The following is a 24751-nucleotide window of genomic DNA, read 5'->3' on the forward strand; positions in this document are numbered from 1 at the left end:
TGTAGATCCAAAAATAATTTTCATAAGTATTTTCTCTATACTTAAGTTGTTTTCACAAGCATCCATGCCAACAACTCTTTTGAATTAGAATCACAAATTACCTACTTTTATTAATCACAGACTTTGATTTGAACTAAACTAACATATATCTCTTCCTTATAATAAACTAACAAATATCACTTCTTTGATGCATTCCCTTCTTGTAGCCTTTGTCTTGATGTACTCCCTTTTTTGTAGTCTTTTTATTAAGGGTATGAAAGCATGAAACTTTTATTTAAGATACTTTTGTCACATTGAAATTAAAATATCTAATTATTTTTGCAAAAAAAATATTAGGTTTAGCTATTTTGGGTTGTGCTAGACCTTTTTTTAACCTAAATTAAATTATTGTTTTTACCTTTCTCTTGTCATAGAAATCTCTATCATATATATACACATAATTAAAAGTTAATTTTTAGATTAAAAAAAAAACAACTTATAAGATACGTTTAAAGTGAAAGTTAAAGAGATGAAGGAACTTGTGATTTTAACTATGAATTAGTTAGAGAGTATATAGTAGGCGTCAATATTAATAGTAAAAAGTATATGTTTACATTTAAGAATGTATGAAACTCAAGCTTGTTTCTTCGAAGTATACAACCACTCAAAAGTCACATCGCAAGAAAGTATAAAAAGTATGAATGAAAGATTTTCAAAACTTTGAACAAATGCTCTCAATATTTGTATATCTACCCTCAAACTTCATAAAAATTGATGATTTGAAGAAGGAAAATGATCGGAATCAAGTCCTCTGAGGCGATTGTATTTATGGACATCAAAATTGTGAAGCTTCATGAGGTGCTTTTGCTTAGCAGTGAAGCGGCTTTGGTAAATCCCTTCAAATGAAGGCTCTTTGGAAGTAGTTAGAAAAAAGGCATAACCACCCATGAAATATGTTGAAGTTATAAAGTAGCAAATTGGCTCCATAACATCCCAAGTTAGCTCCCAAAATGTCAGCCTCATGAGGGCCGCAGTTTGAGCCACCAGAAACCCGAGCCCCCATCGGAGTTCACGGCGGGCTTGCTGGTCGGCCTTGCCATCAATTATGGCCTTCTGCTTCTCCATTTCTTCAAGCTCCTGGCTAGCTCTCGAGTCTTCCTTGTTGATTCCTAGCGTGGGAATCAAGCTAGCAATTGATTTTGACATCTACAAAAGTCAAAAAGGGTTGCTTAGAAAATGTTTTCACCTTTTAATATTATAATATTAATATAGTATTAAATTTATCATCAATCATTAACAAATTTATTATTTAAGTTGATAAGTGAAGATAAATTTAATATTTTATTCATGTAACTCACTAGTGGACATGAAGGTAAATTTAATGCTAGACTTTTACATAGATTTCGCCGCGAATACCTGTTCGGGATCAAGAAAGACGAAGTTTCCCAAAACGATGACGGCACCGGAATGATCAAGCCTCTTGGCCAACTCAAGGCCATAATTTTCATTATCTCCATTATTACCTGAACAATCTTCTCCACAAATCCGAACGAATTCCTGATACGTAATACAACTCCTCGGAATCTCCTTCAATTTCCTTTTCAATCTCACCACCTCCGTCAATTCCACTAACTTCCTCGTCTCCTCCACCGTAAGTCCCTCCAACTCAGCCGGAACCGACGCCGGCGCCGGCGTCGGAGGCTTCAGTCCATCTAGAAGAATCCTGTCGCGGGAAACGAGCTGTTCCATCACATTACCGAATCCGACCGGCAATGGCGGAAGCGATGGGGTGAATGTGGAAGGAGGCGGAAAATTAGGCCTCCGATGAAGGAACCGCCGGAAAATTCCAAAATCTCCGGGATTGAGTGGGAGATTATTGGAGATATAGGTGCGGCGAACGGCGGAATTTCGGAAGAGTAGCCGACTGGAGGCGTTGAAGAGGCGGCGAGCTAGGGTTTTTTTGGACGCCATTAACAGCGGAAAAAAGGAAAACGAAAACGAAAACGAAAAGGCTAAAAGGTAAAGAGGGAGATTAAGTTGGAGAGTTGGAATTGAAGTTCTGTGATATATTTTAAAATTATTTATGTGTGTATATATAGCTGTCCCGCACCGCATCCGCACGCCGCATCCTCTTTTTTATCTTTTTCCTTTTCTTTCGGATACGGTAAAATTGACATGGAAAATTATTAAAACAAATAAATGGTAATTATTTTAAATTGATATTTATCCATATCTATCATTAACAGATAATTATATTTTATTATATTTAAAAATATTTTTAAAATAGATAGATGTCTATTGATGTTTATCACTAATAAAAAATAACTTTTTGTTATATTAATTACCAATTTTTTTATATTTGAAAACAACCCATAAATAAATAAATTTAAATTTAAAAAATAAATATTAAAATATCATTTTAATTTATGTACGTTGAATTTTGTGTAATTTTTTTTTGTGTTTAGGTCATATATGATTAATTGGAAAATGATTTTTATTTTAATAAATCTTAAAATTGGTTCATGCTATAGTTTATTTGTTGATTTTTTCCAAAAAAAAAAAAAAGTTAGCTTTTATTATTCCTCTCTCTTACCTATTGATTTTTATTTTTTTTTATGAAATTTTTTATTATTATTTAACCAATTTTGATTTAAAAATAAATTTTAAAATTAAATTTAAGATTAAGTGAATTGAAGTTAAGATTTATTAAAAATACAATGACTAAAATAAAATGGTAATCAAAACATTAGAATGAAATAATAATGTATTAGGATAAAAGTTAAGATATACCATATAAACAACTATTTTTTTTTTCTTTTTCCTATATCTAAAAAATTCCTTTTTATCTGTTCGGTTAGATGTGAAAATAGCTTTATCTTGATAGTAATCAAAGAATATATACTTTATTTAAGGAAGTTGATGATTCGAATTTTCACATTTTACTACGTTTTCTAACCTACATCATCATCTTGTCATCAAGAAACTATACGCTTTGTCTAGAAGATTCAGTTAGATCTTATCTTGAATACTTATCCAAAAGTTTAAATTTGTTTCAAAAAGGTTAATCGACTCTTTTACGTGTTTCAATATCGACTTCAACCATAATTCAAACTATTCTAAAAGATGAAAGCATATTGTTTTTTAATATCCCGTTTATTCTTTACCTCCTCGAATGTATAGTATATAAAAAGTTGTTTTTTTGTCATAGAATCAATATTTACTCATAAAATAAATATTGAAACTCTTGAAAATTTAGTGTTATTTTTCCCTGTAAAATGTCAATGTCCGTTTAAAGTCAGTAGAGTAATTATTGTGTTAATTTCTTCCTCAATATCATCATTTTTTTAAGTCAAATATGATATATCACTGTTCAATTTTTTTTTTTTTATAAATATAAAACGTTAAAAAAAATTATTACATACAAAATAAAATAGGTGAACAAAACATTCTCTCATTTGATTTTTTTTAAAATAATTTAAAATTTTTGAGTGAAAGAACAAACGTTTACTTTAAAAAAAAATGAAAAATATCAAATTTAACCATAAAATTTCATCATTTGCGCTTTAAACTTGGATAAGCATTACAAATTGTCCAACTTTAAAAATATTCACTTTAACCATATAATGGAAGAAAAATGGTTGAAAAATATCACATACATGCACCCAATGAATATATATATATTTAGTATGAAATCAATAGGATCTGAACAACACATCGTGACAGAGCTAGGTTCATTGAAATTTGTATGTTTTGTGGGAGTTATGACGAATAGTTGATATTTTGCATTAACCCAATTAAATTTTGTGTAAAGTTTTATTTAATTAAATTAACGGGTCTTTACATCTTTGTTCTTTTAATTATTGAGTATAAATATTAGTAGAAAATTTGTCAAAAATAGCACATCTTACAAAACTAACTCCCTTTTTGAAAATTCATTCAAATAGTTTTCTTCAATCCCTCTCAAGTTAAATCGACCATTCAGATTTAGTTTAAATTTTTTTTTTTCTAACTTATCAATTGTTTTAGCCCTTTTGACCTAAACAACCGAGATTCTACTCATTTTTTCAAATATCGTTTAGCCTAACCAAATCTTCTACCAAATTTTATATATTTTCAATTTTTTTCTAAATTTGATTATCTTTACCAAATATCATATCGAAATCTTATGTGATTTTTAAAATTTTTAGCCTATTTTCTAATTTATAAATCAATTTATCAATTTATCTTTTAGATGGATCCTATGTGATTGGTTTTGATTTTAAATTTTGGAAAAAAAATAATTTTAAAAAAAATGAGGTGAGATATGAAAAATATATAAAATCTCAATATTAATTGTGGACAAATTAACACGGAGATCTCAATGAATTTGGGTAGACAAAATTTTACATATTTTCTGTCTTGCCTTTTTTTAAAAAAAATAAAATAATCTTTTCCAAACTTTTAAAATCAAAATAGAGTCACCATTTAAACAAATTTAATTGGTAGATTCATTTGGAAATTTAGAAATTCATATAATTGTGGAAATAGAAATTGGTCTAAAGTTGTGAAAAAATCCGTCAGAATTGAATATAATATTTAGTAAAGATAATCGAATTTGAAGAAAACTTATGAAAATATATAAGATCTTGGGTAAGATTTGGGTAGATTACATAATATTTAAAAAAAAAAATGAGTAGAATCTCATTATTTAATCTAACCAAATGTATCTAAAAATGTCTAAAAGGGCCCAAACAATTGATAACTTCGAAAAAAAAATTGTAAAAATGGTCGATCTCGTCAAGGATTGATCGAGAAAAACTATTTGAATGAATTTTAAAAAAAGTACTAGTTTAAGATGAAAATCTCAACCTGTTATTCTCTGACAAATTTCCATATTAACAAAATTGATAAAATTAAAGAATAAGATTTAACGTTACACTTGTTTAATTTAGGAGAAAAATTCAAAAAAAAAAAAAAAAAAAACTTCGATGCTATTGAATTAGGTTGGAATGATCCAATCTCTCTCTTTTAATTAGAGATTATAGATTCGAAGATTAAGATAAGGAAGAACTAAAATTTGAGGGAGAAATTAATTTTTTCAATATTTTCTTTTTAGAAAAAGAGTGAGGGGGCGTGCTAGGTTCCTTCCTAGTTGGACACGCTTCACACGTGTAATCTAGTCGCCTCAGATGCATCGTTATCCCCATCCTTGTTGGCTATTGCCAATATAATTGCACCAATTTAAATTAATATTCTAATATTTATTTTCCTCATTCTCTTTTGACTTTTTTTTTTTAATTATTTGATTATATTGTTTTATTTTTTCAACCACCAATGCATGTTAATCGCCATTTTTCTACTATTATTTTATTAAACTCACAACACGTTTATCTGATTTTTCTGTGATTTGCCACCTTATTAATTTCTTAAGATAATAATATTATTTTTAATCTTCATAATGTTGGGCATACCTCTAAACCAAGGGGATATTATAGAAAACTCTACGTATAAGCTTTTAAATACGAAAATTATTTTAATGTCAATGCCTCTGATTAAATGGTGAATGTTGATATAAAAAGGAAATTTTTAAAAATAGAAAAATGAAGGAAATTATTTACACAAAATAATATAATTTAAATTCTTTGATAAATGTTGATAAAAGTCTATTGATGTTTATTGATTTTTTCTTTTTACTATTTCTATAAATAGTTTGACATTTTTCTATCTGTGAAAATTTTCTATATAAAAATTATTATACTCAATTCTAAATAATCATCTAATTTTAAGATACTTTCGTAGTTTATATATATATAATATTGTGGTAGTGTCTTCAAACAAATTTGGTTGAAACAGTCTACTAAAGCTCTAAATCAACATCTAAGATGGAGTGTACACTCATATATGAAAAGAGGCCCAATGCCTACAAATAAATATTAAATCAATAAAAAAATGAAAAAAATAAGAAAAATAATAATGTTATGTTTTAAAGTTAAATTGTAAATTTGGTTCTTATAGTATGGAGAAAGTTAAAATTTAGTTCCATAGTTTGATAAAATTAATAAAAGACTAAATTATAACTTTTAAAACTATAGTGATGACTAAAGCCACATTTATTTCCCTAAAAACGTAATCTACCAAAAGTAATCTAAAAAGTGAACTCCATTTGATTACTTATTATTATTATTAGTGTAAAGTCTACACTCAAATTCGTAATCAACAAATGCAATATGATTGCACAGCTAAAGGGTGATCAATCTAATTGCGTTTTGTTGATTACGTGGGACCCATTAGGAGATACTGTTATCATTACTGATACATTATTATAGTAGGAGAATTATGAATATGTCATTGTCATCTTTACAAACATTGTTACCGGTTGACTCTAAACAATAATGATAATGGTAAAGGTAAGAAGACAACGATATCAGACATGCAAACACTATAAGAATTTTGGGCTTTAATGTCAGTTGGAAAAAGTGAAATCGGATGTATAATGTCGATTTTATTTTTTTTTTAAAAAAAAGTAGATATTTAATGTCGGTTTTAAACCAATATTGTAGGGGTACCTTTAATGTCGATTTTAAACCGACATTAAAGATCCATTTAATTTATCCTCTCACTTTCTATTTTTCCCCCATTTTTTTCATTTCCCTCTTCACTCTCCCCCTATTTTCTTTTTCCTCTCATTCTCACACTTCCCTCTTCAGACCCTATTCTTTCTCACTTCTCTCTTCCAAACCCAGTCGTCCGTGGTGTAGATCTGGGTGAAGAGTTTGCCATTCATCCGTCGATTGTGGGTGAAGAGTCTATCATGGTGTAGATCTGGCCTCCGTGTAGGTTTGTTTGTTGTGCACCCTGCGTCGTCGCACCCAAGCGCTCGGATCTGCTAGTCATTCTGCTGGATCTGCTGCTCGTTTCGTCTGGATCTGCTGCTCGTTCCATTGTCGTTCACGTGTCTCTGCCAGATATGCTGCTCGTTCTGTCGTTGTTCGCATGTCTCCGTCGGATCTACTGCTGCTCGTTGCTCGTTGTATCGTCGTTCACATGTCTCCGTTGGATTTGCGTGTCTCCGTCAAAGCACCACAGCCACGCGTCATCGTTCGCATGTCTCCGCCTCACGCGCCGCCAAGTTCATTCTTGGCCAAATATCCTAGTAATTTTCACTACTCTACTTCTCAGTTTTTAAATTTGGCCGAAAATGAATCCCTCGGAAAGAAAAACTTTAATAAATATCTTTTAACTTTTGAAAATAGAACTCTAACAAATGAGATCAAAGATTTTTGTGACAGTTGCAAGCCAACAAATTGGGACTTCCATCAAGCCTTCGACGTTCACACCAACAAAGGCAAACCAGACCCTCTCTTCCCCTGCTCCGACAAACGTATTTCCATTTTTCCCCTTTAAAATTTCTAATATTACACGTAATCTTCAAACTCCCATTGCTAATTCGACTTAGACATTAATTCGATGGGTTGTAAAGAAGTTTTTAGATGAATAAATATATAAGAGCTCCTTTGTTTTTTATGACAGTGTGACAAAATATAGTAGAGCTCCTAATAAGCAATTGTTTTACATATATAAGAAGCTACACTTTTCATCTTATCATAGATGAGGCTAAAATGTATAGTGATGTATTTTATTTAGTAAGAACAATTGCTTCAGACTAACTAAAGAAAACGTAAAACATATCATCATTTGGTAGCTTTTATTCAAGTTCTTATTGTTAGTTTCTATTGCTCTTTGGTCTTGTCACAATTGAATATTGTTCTGCTGATTTTTTCATGTTTGTTGTTAATACCTTGCCTACTTGCTTTTTATTATCTGTGAGAGTTTATGTATTGTTATTGACTATAGTTCTTCTATGTCTTTCATCTTGAGCAAGCTTTAATGAGTATTATTTAATGGATTTATCTTTTCCAGTTGATATTGAATAGTGTTCTCTTGCTTGGCTAAGTAGCCAAACGATTGTAGATAGGCCAACAGTACCAAGTGCAGTTGTGCAACTCCCTTAGTTGGTGGAGTTCAATTGGAGTGTCTCTTTGTTCTTGTTTTCTATCCCTAAAACTTGCCTGTGGGTTTTTTTTTTAGTTTTTATATTGTTTCATTGTAGAGAAAATACATAAAAAAAAAAGAGGTAAAATGGGTATGTTTCTATATTGGACACTTAGAATAAGTGGAAGAAGAAGGAGGCAAAATGGGTATTTGGGTTTGTTTACTTCAAGATTTTTGTTATAATTTAGTACTTCAAAACTCTCCTTGTAGGTTTCTTCAGACATTCTCCACATAGGGTAGTGTAGGGATTTGTAGACTCATTTCGTAATTTTTGAGAAACAAAAGTATTATGCAATTGTTTCTATTATTGTTTCAGAACAATTTATAAATTTGAAGAAACAACAAAATTTAATTTCGTATTAGAGAAAATCTATTTTTCTAAATACTATAGGTCTTGAAGAACATCGCTCAGAGAAGAGCAAATGTCAAGAACATCATTTTGATGTTTATGAAAAATGCAAGAAGAGAGAGGTATTTTCTTAACTTAGTTATATGTAAATCCTGAGCTATTGATTGACTGTTGGATGTTTTGATTTTGTTATTGCTCCATAGAACTACATGTTAGATTTGTGATATGTTTTCATCTATTAGGTATTTTATTCATTGTTAGCTTTTATTGAAGTATTTATAGAAAGAGTCTAACTCTAAGGACACGAGTCTCGAAATATATCTTGAACTACATGTTAGATTTGTGATATGTTTCCATTTGTTAGGTATTTTATTCATTGTTAGCTTTTCTTGAAGTATTTATAGAAAGAGTCTAACTCTAAAGACATGAGTCTCAAAATATATCTTGAAATTAGATTTGACAACAAGTGGTTGTGGAATATTATTAGGAGTGTGTTTCTTTGAACAGGTTCCAGGTAAATTTTTGGTTTTTTTGTGGTAGCATCGTTATGTTGCCGAAAATTTTTCATCGTCTTCGTAGTTCAAGGTAAATTAGATTTTCTCTTCTTCAAGATCTTGAAAAAGAAGATTCTCTCATTTATTCAACTATTGAGTCTTCTTGTTTTGTAGGTGCAAAAATTTAGATTTGGATCAAATCTCTGGTGGATGGTGGAGGGAACATAACGAATGAGCAATTGAAAAACTATTTGGAAAACACTATATAATGACAACAAGTGTGTGTGCACTTTTCTTTTTCTTTTTTTTTTTTTTTTTTTCCTTCGAGTGGGAGGAGGGGATATTTACAAGTTTTAGTTTGTATTTTATAGTTTAAAAGTAAGTTCTCGCTCTTGTTTGGATCAAAATTTTAATTTTGCTATGTAACGCTTATGAGTTTTGGTAATTTGTTGATTACCTTAGTTTTAAAGTTAAATTATCATCTCCAATTCCTCTTTTGTAACTTATTATTGTGGATTTGTGAAATCAAGTAATTAAGAAATTATTTTGTGCATGTATAGGTTGATTACCTTGGTTTTAAGGACATATCATTTTTTTACTTTGTGACCGATATTAAAAATGGATTGGACAATAATAATATTGAATACACGGACAATAATTGAAGAAAAAAAATGGACATGGTATTTACAAAAAATGGACAATAATTCTGTGCTTTAATGTCGTTTAAAACCGACATTAAAACTCATAATTCTTGTAGTGAAAGTAAACAACCTCAACCGTGGTCAAATTGTAGTTGCAAAATGCTTAAGTAAAAGTGATCAAAAGCAATCCAATTACGTTGTCCATTGAGACCCATTACAGTTGATTCATTGATGAAATTTTATTGTAATTATACTAATTTGATTATATATTGGTAAATGTGGATAAATTCTAATTTTACTCAAATCATTGAGACCAACTTTATAAGTTAATAAAAAATTGCTTACAAAACACACACAAATTATAAAAGGTATTTGAGATTAATTCATCATTGAGTAAGGATTCGTAGATAGTTTAAGACATATTTGAATTGACTTTCTAACCATTTAAAGAAAAAATGGATTTTTAAGTGAGAAAAAAAATGTTAATCTATCATTTAAGAAGTTGCGTTTAAAACGAGCCCTTGAAAAAGTTTAAACAAGAAATTTGGGAAATTGTCATAAATAACCTTCTCAAGTTTTCATCTTCCAAAAGTAGCACCTTTTTTAAAACTCGTTACAATAATTTTTTTTACCATCGAAATTTACATAAAAATTTAACTTTTTATAACTTACGGATTGTTTTGGGTTTTCTCGGTGAAATTCCAGGTGGTTAACACCGAGATTTTTATCAAACTTTCTTATTTATGTAATCCTTCCAAATTTTATATCATCAAATATTTCAGTACAAAGATCAAATTTTGCCAAGTAAGAAGCACATTGCACTTGAGATTCATCTAAAAAATCATAATGGGTAAATTCTTTTGAAATTTTGGAAATTCATGGAAACAAAAATTAGGGTAAAGATTTGAAAAATTATGTAAAAAGTCGATATAAGATTTAGTAAACATAATCAAATTTGGAGAAAATTTGTAAAAGTATAAGATTTGGAAAGATTATATAATATTTACAAAAATTAATATAATTTAATACTCCCGAGCTTTTCCAAAATAATCGATAATTTAGAAAAAAAAATTGATTTTTTAATTAAATCTGGTAGTCGATCTCGCTGAGATAGACGGAGAAAAATTTGTTTAACGAACTTTTAAAAAACGTATTAATTTAAAAAGTGAAAATTTGATAATGTTATTTACGATAATTTCTGAAGAAGTTATATTGGAAATGAGGAATCAATAATGAATTTGTATTTAAATATTAAGAGGTAGGTGAGAAAAATGGGGTGTGAAGAAATGTAAATAAAAAAAACAAAATGCAAATAGAATAAAAGAATGAAAAGGGAAGACTATGAATAGAGGGAAGTTTGGAATCGGATGTGTATCACGCAAACGTGTCGCCACATACAATACAACTCTCTTCAACTATCTGCCTATCTCCAACATTTTGACCATTTTGCCCCGCCGGTGCCGACTCTTAAAAATGTCAAACTCTTATTTAATTTTGATTATATAGCTTTTTAAACGTGTTCAATAATACTATCTATAAAACAATGCACGTGCCTACAAAATTTTCTAACATAAATTTTATTGATGAAATTTTAATAACAAATTAATATAAATTTTAAAATAATAAATATCTAACATAAGAATTAAAAATATTGAAAAAGATTAGCCCACCCAGAATCTTATATATCTTATTTTATGTTAATTTACAACAAATATAAAATAAGTTGCAAGTGTTTGAGGAACATAAATTTTAATGGTGTCATATAAATCTTAATGATTACTTAGTTTGCTTTCATGTTGGTAAAATTTTCGTACAAACAAATAAATGAGATATCTAAGATTCTAATAAAGTCGAAATTATAGAAATTTAATCAAATATCTCACTTAAAATAATAATAATAATAATATAAAATTTTACGAACTAACAAAAGTTACATTCTCAACATTTAAATTTTAAAATAACACAAATTTATATATTTTTGTTATGATTGAAAAGGAATACACTCTATATAATTTTGTTGCTACTAAAAGGAACAAAATTTTAAATATACTAAATAATTTGTCAATTGGGAGAAGATATATTTGATAAATTGAAAATTAATAAAGCATCTTATAATTTCCTACAAAATCATGAAGTGGAATTATTGATGTGAAACATACAATAATGAATTAAATAGTAGGCCCCTTTACGTTACAAATATTTACAATGTTGCTGCGTCAATTTGCAATTGCTACATTTTTTAATCCAAAATAATCGTCATTGTTAACACTCTCTTCTAAACTTTGTCCTTTACTTTCACATCCTTCGTGTTCCCCTTTTCCTCATTCAAACACACTTCCGATCTATTCTTGTTTATTTTTCTTCTTGTAATTTCTTTCCCTCGTCTTCTTAAAAAAAGGAATTTAGAAAAATAAAGAAAATAAAACAACATTTCTTACATTCATAATTTAAATTTGAGAATAAGCCAAATATTTATTAGTGTTGAAAACAAATCTACTAAAGAACATTGTATCGAAATTTAAACTTCAAAATACTATGATTGTTTAATTTTTTTCTCACATATATTGTTATTGGACAATAATAAATTAAAATTTAAATATGAAGATAACAATCATATTTTTTTGTTAGAGAAAATAAGTTTATGGATTATCAAGGCTTCAATTTGACATGATCCAATATTTTCTTTACGTAGACCAAAAACTTCATATATCATTCTACAATTTTGTCTATCATAACATTATGAAAATAGAGATGGGACCAAAGTAACAAGAAAGTTTTAGATTTATTCTTTAAAAAATATTTAGTTATTATGCGAAGAGTTGTGTACTATTTGTAAGGGGTGTGTTTATATGAATTTTAGTTATTATGTGAAAGTTTACATCAAAAGAATTAATTTATGGTTTACTTATTTTTTCACTCTTTCCTCTCTTCACTCCTCCCTATTTTTCTCCCTCTCTTCTTCACTCATGTGATGCCTCCTAGGAAGGATAATTTATTGGAAACAAAAATATAAAAGAAAAGGAAAAGGTACAAATATCTAATGAGAAGGATACAATAGGCATTTAACAAAAAACCAAGAGCAAAATGGAGAATGAAAGATTCTCTCCGCGTAGCACCTTTTACATATGGTATAGATGATTCTAAAGTTTTAAATTGATTGAGTTTTTAAATTTTAAATTTTGTATCTATTAGGTTTTTAAGCTTTCAATTTTGTATCTATTAGACCGTGACACATTCAATTATTTTTTTTAAAAAAAATTAATAATTGACCTATGACTTTACATCTAACAAAACCCTAAGATTTCAATAAATATGTTGAATAGATTTATTAAATTAGGTTTAAAATCACGTTTAGTTTCTAAGTCTTTTATAAAAGTAACTATTTAGGTCCCGTTTGATAACCATTTTGTTTTTATTTTTCATTTTTTAGAATTAAGTCAATAGACACTACTTTTACTTCCAAATTTCTTCATTTGTTATTTACTTTTCACCCATGGTTTAAAAACCAAGCCAAATTTTGAGAACTAAAAAAAAGTAGCTTCCAAAAAGTAGTTTTTCTTTTTTAAATTTGGCTAAGAATTCAAACCAACAAAAACTAAAAACCGAATGGTCACCAAATGGGGCCTTAGTCACTAAACTTTAGTTTGTAATGATTTAGTCCCTAGAATTTTAGTTTTGTAATAATTTAGTTTTTGAACTTTAAAATGTATAACAATTTTGTTCCTATTGTAGAAATTAGTATTAAGATTTAATGAGATTTATTTGCATAAATAAATCGATAAACTAATTAGAGACTTAATATTTTTATTAAATACGAAATCTACACATCATAAAATATGGTTAATTAACATTTACTTTTGATTATTTTTTTTACGTAGGAATTAAATTGTTATACATTTAAAAGTACAAATACAAAATTGTTACACATCAAAATTCATAGACTAAATTGTTACAAATTGAAAGTACATGAACTAAATCGTTACAAAACAAAGATTAATGACTAAATTGTTACTTTTATGAAAGTTTATGGACAAAAAATGTTTTTTGACCTTTAAATTAATTTGTTTAATCTATTAGATACTTTTTAAAATTTGGGAACATAATTGACATTAAATTTAAAGTTTAAGAATCTATTAGGCATCTTTTTAAAGTTTAAAGGTTTGATTGAAAGAAAAATTTACATGTCAATTATCATAATTCAAGTGTTTGTTCATTTATTATTTTTTCATGTACAATTATTGTGAGATGTGAAGATCGAACATTTGATTTTTAGAGAGAAATACCATGTCAATTATCATTTGATCTAAACTCACTTTAGTTTTATTAATTTATTTGAGATTGTATAGCATTTGTACCTTTCCCAAACTAAATATTACTTCGTTTGTTGGTTATATCTATTTATTTATTATATTAATTTTGAGATATAAATTGATATTTATCTTTCCACTAATGCTTCTACGGTAATATAAATACAACTCATTTATTATTCATCACTATCGTATGAGATTTTTTTTTAAGTCCAACTACATCAAATATTTTTCTTTTTCAAAATGATTATAGTTTAAGTAAAAGGAGTAAGTATTACAAAAATATTATAAATCTTTTCTTCAACGAATGTACCTAACAAACGTTTAAATTTATTCAAAGTCATCCTTAATCTTTAAGATGATATAATCATGTTGATACAAAAATTCGGATATGAAAGAAACACACCTAATTTTCATGTGATATAATGAATGAATTTATTTGAAGGAAAGAAGGATGTGACTCACAGAAAAGATAAATAAACATCGATATAGTGTTTGTCATTATCATCGACGTAGTGTTAGGCTTGGAGTAATAATAATGTATTTATAGAGATGTTTGACCTAGATTGAGCATGTTAATTTGGGTTTTGGACAAACTAACTCTCTCCCCTAAACCTAAATTTAGGTGTGTACATTAGTTAGGTTGTGTTGAATTGAGGGTATTTTTTGGACTAACTCGAGTGGGCAACCCAAAAGATCCAAGTAAAATCTCTAACCCAACCCAACCTAACCCTACCCTTATAATTCGAGTTGGGTTGAGTTGGAATTTTAGGTCATAAGTTATTTTTTTAACTAAAAATATGTAAATTTATATGCAACAAATGACTAATAACTAAAATCTCATAAAATTCAAATGTTAAATACTAAATATTTACGATATTTATGATAACAGATTTTAAAAAAAATATTAAAAATTCACACATTAATCAACACAAAGTAATCAAACTTTAAACATGCGCGCGTATATGTTATTCTCATATATAAAACTCGGTTTGGATTGAGTTGGGTCAACCCAAATTTCTTTTTAGTCAAATCACGACCTGACCCAATGTAACAAAAGTAGAAAAAGTTCAACTTAACCAATCCAAAAAAAAACTTATCCAACCTTACCCTTATATTTTGGGTTGGGTAGTTCAAATTGTTCGAGTTATCGGGATATTTGAACACCCCTATCTAAAATGAACCCAAGATGTTATATTTGACCCTAACTTTTTTATTATTATTATTATTATGTTGTTGCTATTGCTTCTCTCTTTATTTTATTTTAATTATAGGCTTCGTTCCAAAGTTACCTATAATGGTTAATGGCTCAAAATAGTTCATGAAGAAGGTATTAAAGAAGTTGACTACCATCCATTAAATACGAATAATTTTACATCGGAGGTCGCAAGTCACAAAATTTAATGCAAGGATTTCTCGTAGTACAAGGCAATTTAATATTTTCCATATACCACGTGTTCTTTTGCATCTAAATGCATGACAAAATTAGATTATATATTAGTTTTCGGGATAAATATCAATTTATATTCTAAATTTTGAATGTTATATTAATTTAAATTTTAAATTAATAAATGTATCAATTTAAAATTAAAACTTTAGATGTTGTATCAATTTAGACTTTAAATCAATAATTGTATCAATTTAAACTCTGAACTTTCATAATTATATCAACTTAAACCCTCAATTATGTTTTATTTAGACACACTTATGAAAATTCATGAGTTAAATAGATATATTTATGAAAGTTCAGGGTTTAAATTGATTAATACAATCCCAAAGTTTAGGGTTTAAATTGATACAATTCTTAGTTTAAAGTTTAAATTGATATAACCTAAAATTTAGGGGTATAAATTGATATTTGCTCTAGTTTTTATTTCAAATCTAAAATCTACAATTATAATATTCATCCATGTCTTTTTAACATTTTTTCTAAAAAATTGTAATCATATTTTTTAACTTTGAATTATAGTTATATTTAGCTTTTATACCATTTATATTTTATACCGGTTAACAATTAACAAAATGTTGACGGATATTATACCACAACAAATAAAATTAACATAAAATGGCGTCACAATTTGTTGAAAAATTTACAATTATTAATAAATTAGCATTCTTGTCTCCCAATTTGGTATCAAGAAATCAATCTAAAAATCAAAACAACAATAAAATCATCAAAATAAAATTCTTCTTCTTCTAAAAGTCTATCAAACTATTGCAAGAAAATTTATCTTGTAACTTCCTTTAATTAAGTAAAAAAAGACAATAATGAGAAGATGAAACCTATTCATATTAATGATAAAAGAAAAATTTTTATAAATAGAAAAATCACAAAAATATTTATATTTTATAGTAAAACATTCCAAAAGTACTTTATATTTTTAGTTCTAGTATCTCTTTTTAATATTACGCTAATCATTTTTTTTAAACAATAGTAAACAAGCATGAAATAAAAGTATTTATCAATTTGTCCTGAATAACAATTTAAAAAGGAATTTACAAAAATTGTTCAATTTGCCCTATCATCGAACTCCATTATTATCGATCCCAATTTTCCGTTCCAAGTATGCTCGCTCGTTTTTTTTTTTTTTTTTTTTCTTTTTTTAATTTTAATCTTATTAGTCTCATCTAATTTTTTTAATTCTTAAATTTTAAAATGTTATACATTTAATCTTTAAATTTTGAGTTTAGTTTCAATTTACTTCTTAGGTTTCAAAATGCTACAATTTTATTCTTGACATTTGAGTTTTGTTTCTATTTGGTATCTATGTTTCAAGATTTACACTTTTAATCTCGATTTTTCACTAACTACTCACTTTCCGTCTTTAGAGTTAATTTATGTTAATAAATTAAAAATCGTTAAAAGAATTTATGTAAGTTTCACTATTTTTATCACGTTTAAAATTAAATTTACAATCTCAATTCATAATTATTTTTAATTAACTAAAAGAAATTGAAATAAATTATTGAAAGTGAGTATTTAATGAAAATTTGAGGTTAAAAATATAAAATCTTGAAATACAAGGACCAAATTGAAATAAAATTCAAATCTCAAGGTAAGATTGTAACATTTTAGAACTTAGGGACTAAATTAAAACAAAACTCAAAACATAAAGACTAAATATGTAATATTTTAAAACCTAAAAATAAAAAAGAAATTAGATCCAAAATCTAGGACTAAAAAGGTATTATTCTATTTTTTAAAAAAATTATCAAACTCCATAATTATCAATCCTATTTTTAAAAAAAAAAAATCAAAGATATTTTTTGTATGATGTATTAATAATTATCATTCATATACTAACTATAAGAATACTTTTTTAATTTATTTGAAAGTTTAATGTTATTGTCGATGATTATTTTTCGAAGTTCCATAACAGTGTTCCTCCCTAACCAACAAAATTGATATATTTTAACTTTTTTTTTCTTAGTATTATTGAAACATTAATTTTAAAACTTAATGAGTGTTTTAGAAACAAATAAAAAAAATTGAGAGATATTTTCTTTAATTAACTAATAATATATTAAAATGATATACAAATTTTGACACGTTCAATCTTGTACTAATTGTCATCAAATTAAGAAATTTTCAATGTCATATGTTATTTTCAAGATTTAAATGTAATCATTATTGTTTACTTCTAGAACACGAAACATGTTAACTAATACGAAAATATCATATCATTTGTCTTAATTACATCTTTTAGCGATACAATTTTTTTTACTTCGTTTGTTTAACGATTCGGATGTGAGATAATTGTAAGCAAGTTCGACTTCACATATTTTATTAACAAAACCAACTTATATACTTATATATAATAACTATTGCACTAACGTATTATTTATATTATGCTAAGAAAATTGTTTATTTGAAGTTATATTGAAATTTCCAACAACGTTTTTATATATCTACGAGTTGAATGGATAAAATGGACAATATTTTCATTTGTTTTAGAAGAATGAATTGATATTTTTTTTTTATATTATAGTAAAAAATATAGATAATAATATTAAATTTTAAATTTTCACACACGTACACGTTACTAATTATTCAAACTTTAATGTGCAGTAATTTAAAAAATTAATTACTACTTGTCTAATTTTCAGCTTTAGTAGCTTTCAATTGACCTACAAAATCGTTCGAAAATATTTTGATTGCTTTGGATGGATTGTGAAGAGAGATTTTGTATGAAATTTACGTGGCATCGATTTTCTTTTTTATTTCTTTTGGTTAATAATTTATTGAGTTTGGTAAGACTTCTTTTTTTTTTTTTTTTTTTCTTTTTCCAATTATGATGTGGATTGATTTGCTTGGGGGTTTGAATTACGCTTTTGATTTGATCATCGTTTGAATATTATAGTTAAAACTTTATGATATTTAAAAGTTCAAAACCCAATCAATATTTTAAAAATAATATTATGATAGAAAGTCCTAATTTGACAATATAATGGACTCAGTTTATCAATTTCGGAATTTCCCCCTTTATTATTTTTACCAATAAACTACCCATTTCATCTAATTGCATCACAAACTTAGATAAATGTTGCACTCTTAATACTTAACTTTAAAAAAAAAAATGTCGCAGTTTCAATCCTTAATAAGTGTCGTTGTTGAATGAAAAATTTTGGATCAATCATAAATTGTCATGTCATTTACCAAATCAATGGTGAAATTACAAGTAATTGTATTTGGGTCTAATTAAAAGTTGACATGTGTTCTAATTGGAGTTGAAGTCATAAATTAGCAAGTTCCGGTAATGCCATGTGTTTTCATCTTGACCATTGGATCAAATTAATTATTTTGGTCTAATTAAATATTAAAGTTTGGGCTAAAGTTAAATTGAACCCAAGAATATGCTTAATTTGACCAAAATGTCAAAGAAGTCCCAAGTCCAATTAATTGGGTCCAAGGGCCAGGTCCATGGACCAACCAAGCCCAAGCCTACAAAGCTCACCTGAGAACTCGATGAATTCTTCTCATTTGTGAAGGTTAACAATTTTATGTTCCAGAGAGCCTAGAGAGAATCCTCTACATTCAAAAGACAGATCGACTCTCGAAGACTGAACAACTCCTTGAAGTTTAAGTTCTAAAGTTACAAAGATTCTTCCAAGACTTCAACTTCAAGAACATCAGGTGCTCCGCTTTCCTAAGTCTAATATGCACAATTCAACTAAGAAGAAATTAGAGGATCAAATACTAGAGATTGAACTACATCGCATCAAATCAACACAAATACAAGTTCAACTCCACAAAACAAGCTTCTCTAGAAACCTCGTGCGAACAAATTGGCACACTCGATGGGACCTCTCTACCTCTCATCTCTCTCTCAACATTCAAACAAACCAATGACACCAAAGAAATATGCATTCAAAGTAAATGTTGCAAGCAACGCCTACACAAGATCTGTCACTCACAGTTGTTCAAAGGAGATCATGTAGGAAAAAGAGCAAGGTTTTGTGCTTGCAAAGAAACTCCTGGAATAATTGACGGGATCTCCTAAAGGTGGGTTTTTCATAAAAAAGTTTGTTACTTGATAACTCTGCTTCCAACCGATCAAGGTGATGGTTGATGTACGGTTGAAACAACCATAGAAGAGATAGAGAGAAAAATAGATATCTTAATGAAAGTTGTTGAGGAGCGAGATTAAGAAATCGCAACCCTAAGAGATCAAAAGCAGGCTTGAGAAACTGCTAAGACGAGTCAAACTCTAACTACAAAAGCCAATGACAAAGGAAAAATTGTCTTGCAAGAAAACCAGTCGTAACAATCTACCTTTGTCGCTTCTTTGTCTGTTCAACAATTGCAGGATGTGATTACAAACTCCATGAGGACTCAGTAGGAGAACTATCACAATCTTCTTTTATGTACTCCAAGCCATACATTAAGAGAATCGACAACCTGGGAATGTCAGTTGGGTACTAACCTCTAAAGTTCCAGCAGTTCGATGGAAAGGGGAATCTGAAATAGCATGTTGCTAACTTCGTTGAAACCTGTGAAAATGTAGGAATAAGAAGAGATTTACTAGTAAAGCAGTTTGTCTGAATCTTGAAAGAAATTGTTTTTGATTGGTATACCAATTTGGAGCTGAGACTGATTGATAACTGGAAACTACTGGAAAGAGAGTTCCTGAATCGCTTCTACCACACCAAACACATCGTTAGTATGATGGGCTGACAAACACCAAGCAGCGAAAAGGAGATTTAGCCATCAACTACATCAACCAATGGAGAGCTTTAAGAACCAGAAGGTCCACTGCAAAAGCGGGGATCGTCTCAATTTCAATTTTATCTCATATTTAAAACATGGTCTTAAAGAAGGAATAATTAGGGTTCAAAGAATTGCTTACCCTCAAAGCAAAAAATATTCATGATAACAAAATTATAACAACCAACTTTAGATACCACCACAAGTTGAACCTTCTGTATTCTCTTTTGGGTAGAGAATTCTTAGAAGGTGTGGGCTCTGAGTTTTGGGAGAGGAAGAATAAAGATTGAGAGAGAGAAAAAACTTAGAGATCAATTTCTATAAAAATTACAAAGACTATTTTTCTCACTTGGGAATAAGAAAAAGACGAATGATTCTAAAAAACTACCCATTCTCCACATGTTTTGAGAGAATTAAAGGGAGGGAAATAAACTTCCCACCCTTTATTTTAAAACTTAAAATTAAATTAAATTAAATATAATTTAATTTAAATNTGTTTTGAGAGAATTAAAGGGAGGGAAATAAACTTCCCACCCTTTATTTTAAAACTTAAAATTAAATTAAATTAAATATAATTTAATTTAAATAATAATTTCATATATATATATATATAATATTAATAATAATGGTAACAACTTGTTGAGGTTGATGCCCTAAATCTCATAGGGTCCTATGGTTTGTAATTGTAATATACAAACATTTTATTTATGTATAAAATATGTGATGTTTTATTTTAAAATTAGTTGCATTAACCACAAACTAATAAACTAACATCCAAGGTTATCTTGTAGTTTAAACATGTACGTAGAGACATACGGGTGGATCATGTTTAAGTGATAACCTAAATGGTCTGTAGTAGATGGATAAATTTGGATACCTTATCTTGGTGACAGTATGAGTATAGCCCGTTTTGTAGATGTTACAAATATTGTAAACTACTACAAATGATCTGATATTGATCATTCACATGGAGACATGTGAGCAGGAATGAAATACCGATTCAGATAGGGATAAAATATCAATGAAGACTATCACAAACCGATCTAGGTGAAGATGAATATCCTATTCATGAGGTCCATGAACACTGCAGGGGCATTCGTCAATCCAAATGGCATCAATAGAAACTCGTAATGCCTATACCTGGTCCTGAACGCTGTTTTCAGAACATCCACTTCCTTTACCTTCAATTGATGGTAGCCTGATCTCAAGCCTATCTTAGAGAACAGTGTGGCTCCCTTCAACTGGTCAAAGAGATAATCTATACAGGGTAATGGGTACTTGTTCCTGATCGTAACCTTGTTCAACTGTCTATAATCTATAAATAGCCTTAGAGTACCGTCTATCTTCTTTACAAATAAGATCAGCGCTCCCTAGGGTGACACACTAGGTCTAATACACCCCTTATCTACCAACTCCTCCAGCTGAAGTTTTAATTCCTTTACCTCTGCTAGCACCATTCTGAGTTGATTGTCCAGAGAACGGAGGTCTAACGCTTCAACCTCTCGATTCTACTGGGAACCTCTGCTGCTCATCCTTACCTCTCTAGGACTGGTCTATGTCAGTTATGCTCTTCTCGACCCTGATAGCTGATACGTGGTTAATGCGATGAAGTAATGGTGTATAATGCGATGGTAGTGTCTGCATTGTGCATGCAAGTTTTCCTAGAAAAATCCAAGTATAAATTCTACTAGGTTGCCTGATAAGCCTAGGGTCGAACACAGGGACTAAAGAAACAGTATGCGACGGTGATTTCTGATAACTCTGCAGTGACAAATAAATCAATGCGTTGGTTGGTATGTTTGTTTAATGTATAGATTCTATGCGGTGGAATTGAGAAAAGAGTCAACAACACGAAAGTACAATGAATATGCAAGGGAGCGGGTTGAAAAGGTTTTTAGCTAACACTTCCTAAGATTGCGTTCACGTTATGCGATCATGCTACATACATACAATAACAAGTCATCTCTCAATGCAAATGCTATAGCTCCTAGTTTTAGAACGTATGCAATGTATGCGATGATGTCTATAGAACTTATGTCTAAGCCTCTATTCTTGTCTATGCGATGATGAATGACACACACATACACAAGGTGATCGCATACTATCATAACCTATTTCTAGGGTGCATGCGATGCTTGTTAGCAAACAGAGCTTATCTCTAAGTCTCTATCTCTTGCTTATGAGGTTCTAATCTTGCTTCCTCAAGTCTAGATTCTAACCTAACTCTCTCAAGTCTAGGTTCACTCTCTCTCGAGTAGCTCTAAAGGGGTGATGTACGCATACATAAGATAAGATGATCGCATACAATGAAGATCTTAGGTCATGTTAGCTAAGTGTTTCTCAACCCATTCGAATGTTTAGTTATTCATGCGTAATGTAAAGAGAGTGAACATATATAGAAATGCAGGTTCCATTCTATAAATGAAATCAAAATACAGAATAACAATGAAAAATAAAGATAAGGAGTCTGGTAGCAATTTCTTGCTTCCCAAGGCTTTTACACTGTTTTTCTCTACTCTGCTCAAAGAATATTCTTGCTTTCGCAAGAGTCGGCCCTCTCTCTGTTTCCCACGCTCCAACACTCTCTCGAGCTGACCATGACGATCTTCCAGCGTCTTCTCTCTTCTCCCTCTTCTGCCTTTTAAGTATAAGAAAACTATGAACAAAGGCTAACTATCTTCTATATGGTGAACTCTCTATATGGCTCAATTGGAATAAAAACTGAACTCCTTTAACGAAGGCGGCCTTCGGTATTTATAGAGCTTCAGGGTGAAGAGTTTTTTTCCTCTCAAATGATTGCACTGATGGGATGTCATTAATTCTCTGTCTGATGCGCTGAATAATTGTTACCAAAAAGTTGAGTGTACTTTCTATAGTGTCTCATTAACGGCTTGTCAACTAAATTCGGATTCGACCGTCATCAAATTTCTGTCCCATCGTGATTTATTAAGCTTTCACCTTGATGCGCGGGCTCTATGCAGCCACCTTCTTGAGCAGATCTTCGTAAATGCATACGATTACATAGCCTTGCGGTTGCAATCTTTTAATGTGCTCGGGCATTGAATTCCTTGGATCGCAACTCTACCTTGCACCAACACATTTTCCTACACAAAATACATAAATTAGCTACTTTAATACGACGCATGCAATCGCAATGTTCTAAACTTAATGCTTTTGGACACGATTTTATATACTTTTACCGTCGCAATCCTTCATTTTTTTATATCTTTGCGTTGTAATAACGTGCATTTCTGCCCATTATCAATAGTCGTCTAAACTAACTGAGTGAAATCCACCCAATTTTCTGTGGAAGTGACTGGAGTACGGATCTTCTTCTTCAATCTGTTCTCAAATCTTCTCCAAAAATCCTTCTCTTCCGCTATAATCAGATGGGCATACTATGATAACTCTGTGAATTTCTGCTCGTATTCAGCGACCGTCATCGATCCCTAAACTAATATGAGGAATTCGTCCCTCTTAGCTTCCCTAAAGGAACTTGGATAATATTTATCCTCGAAAACTTTCTTGAACTCAGGCCAAGTCATAGTCACTGAACTACTTCACCTAGCCTCTACTACTTTCCACCATCTCTCGGCTCCTTTCTACAACAAGAACACCACCAACCCGACTTTACGGTCATCTAGGTACCTCATCACATTGAAACATTTCTCAATCAGATATAACCAGACCTCAGCATCCGCTGGATCTCTGGCACCATCAAACATCGTTTCACCTAAGGCTTTTAGCCTCTCGATGCCATCTTCTTCTCTAGGTCTGCCTGAACTGAACCCATACTCGCCGCACACCTCTAGGCGATCCTATCAAATACCCTATCCTTCAGATGAGGATATGCTCTCATTTGCGAGGTACTTGACTCACTCTCCGAGGTCGTCTTCGGAATCACCGGACCTTTACCTTTTCTCCTACTGGAGTCTGGATCCCTTCTAACCTCAGGATCTCTAGCGGTAGGGTTAGAATCCCCCTCTGTTGTCTGCTTGCTAAGCCTACCACTTCTTCTCGACATTTTACCTAATTAATAAGTACACAGGTTAGGGACTCACTTTAGGGACCTAACCAATGCATGAATTCTCTCTCTTTCTCCCAGAACCTTGGGCTCTGATACCAACTTGTTACACCCCCTCCTGAACTATCCTTTTAACTTGGAAGTAGATATGACTGCAGCAGTTACCAATCCTTTTGTCAGCATTTACTGCCTACTAACCTGTTAAGCTTGTCTAGAGACCCTGATAACATCAAACATGCATAAAATACTCAACGACCAAAAGTCACATCCATCAAGGTTTCATACAACAGTAACATACACAAAGTGAACTTAAACAAGATCTTAAGAACCCCAACTCACAAACTAGTCCCTATATGCACCAAAACATATGTACAAATAATTACAAACAAACACCTAAATAGTAAAAATAAAAAATAAAAAAAATAAAAAACAAGGTCCTTATTCTTGAGTGGTGGAGCAACAGCAGAGTTATCTTCTGGCGAGTTGACCGCTACCTGGGGAAAAGAAACATGTAAAACGGGTGAGCTACTAGCCCAGTGAGTGACTTAATAAAACATAGTTTTCCTGCTTCTAACTGTACTAGAAAGCAGTATATTGAAATATAAAATCTTTGCAAGCAACCAAACATGAAAAACTTTTATCATAACATGTCTGGTCATATAGCTTCAAACTGATTCTTAGTTGAGAGCAAACCCTTTTGCTCAAACCCTCAACATCTAGC

General features: G+C 29.9%; 1 protein-coding gene across 1 annotated transcript; it reads right to left on the bottom strand.

The window, feature by feature from the left end:
* Nucleotides 1-541: 541 nt before the first annotated feature.
* On the bottom strand, nucleotides 542-2042 carry LOC120074105 (calcium uniporter protein 3, mitochondrial-like). Its single transcript, XM_039027116.1, has 2 exons — nucleotides 1396-2042; nucleotides 542-1185 (listed from the first exon to the last, which is right to left on the bottom strand). Exons 1-2 carry the CDS (start codon nucleotides 1948-1950, stop codon nucleotides 742-744), a joined length of 999 nt encoding a protein of 332 aa, XP_038883044.1. The 5' UTR covers nucleotides 1951-2042; the 3' UTR covers nucleotides 542-741.
* Nucleotides 2043-24751: the final 22709 nt, after the last annotated feature.

Source organism: Benincasa hispida, chromosome 3, assembly GCF_009727055.1.
Source record: "Benincasa hispida cultivar B227 chromosome 3, ASM972705v1, whole genome shotgun sequence".
Taxonomy (NCBI): Eukaryota; Viridiplantae; Streptophyta; class Magnoliopsida; order Cucurbitales; family Cucurbitaceae; genus Benincasa; species Benincasa hispida.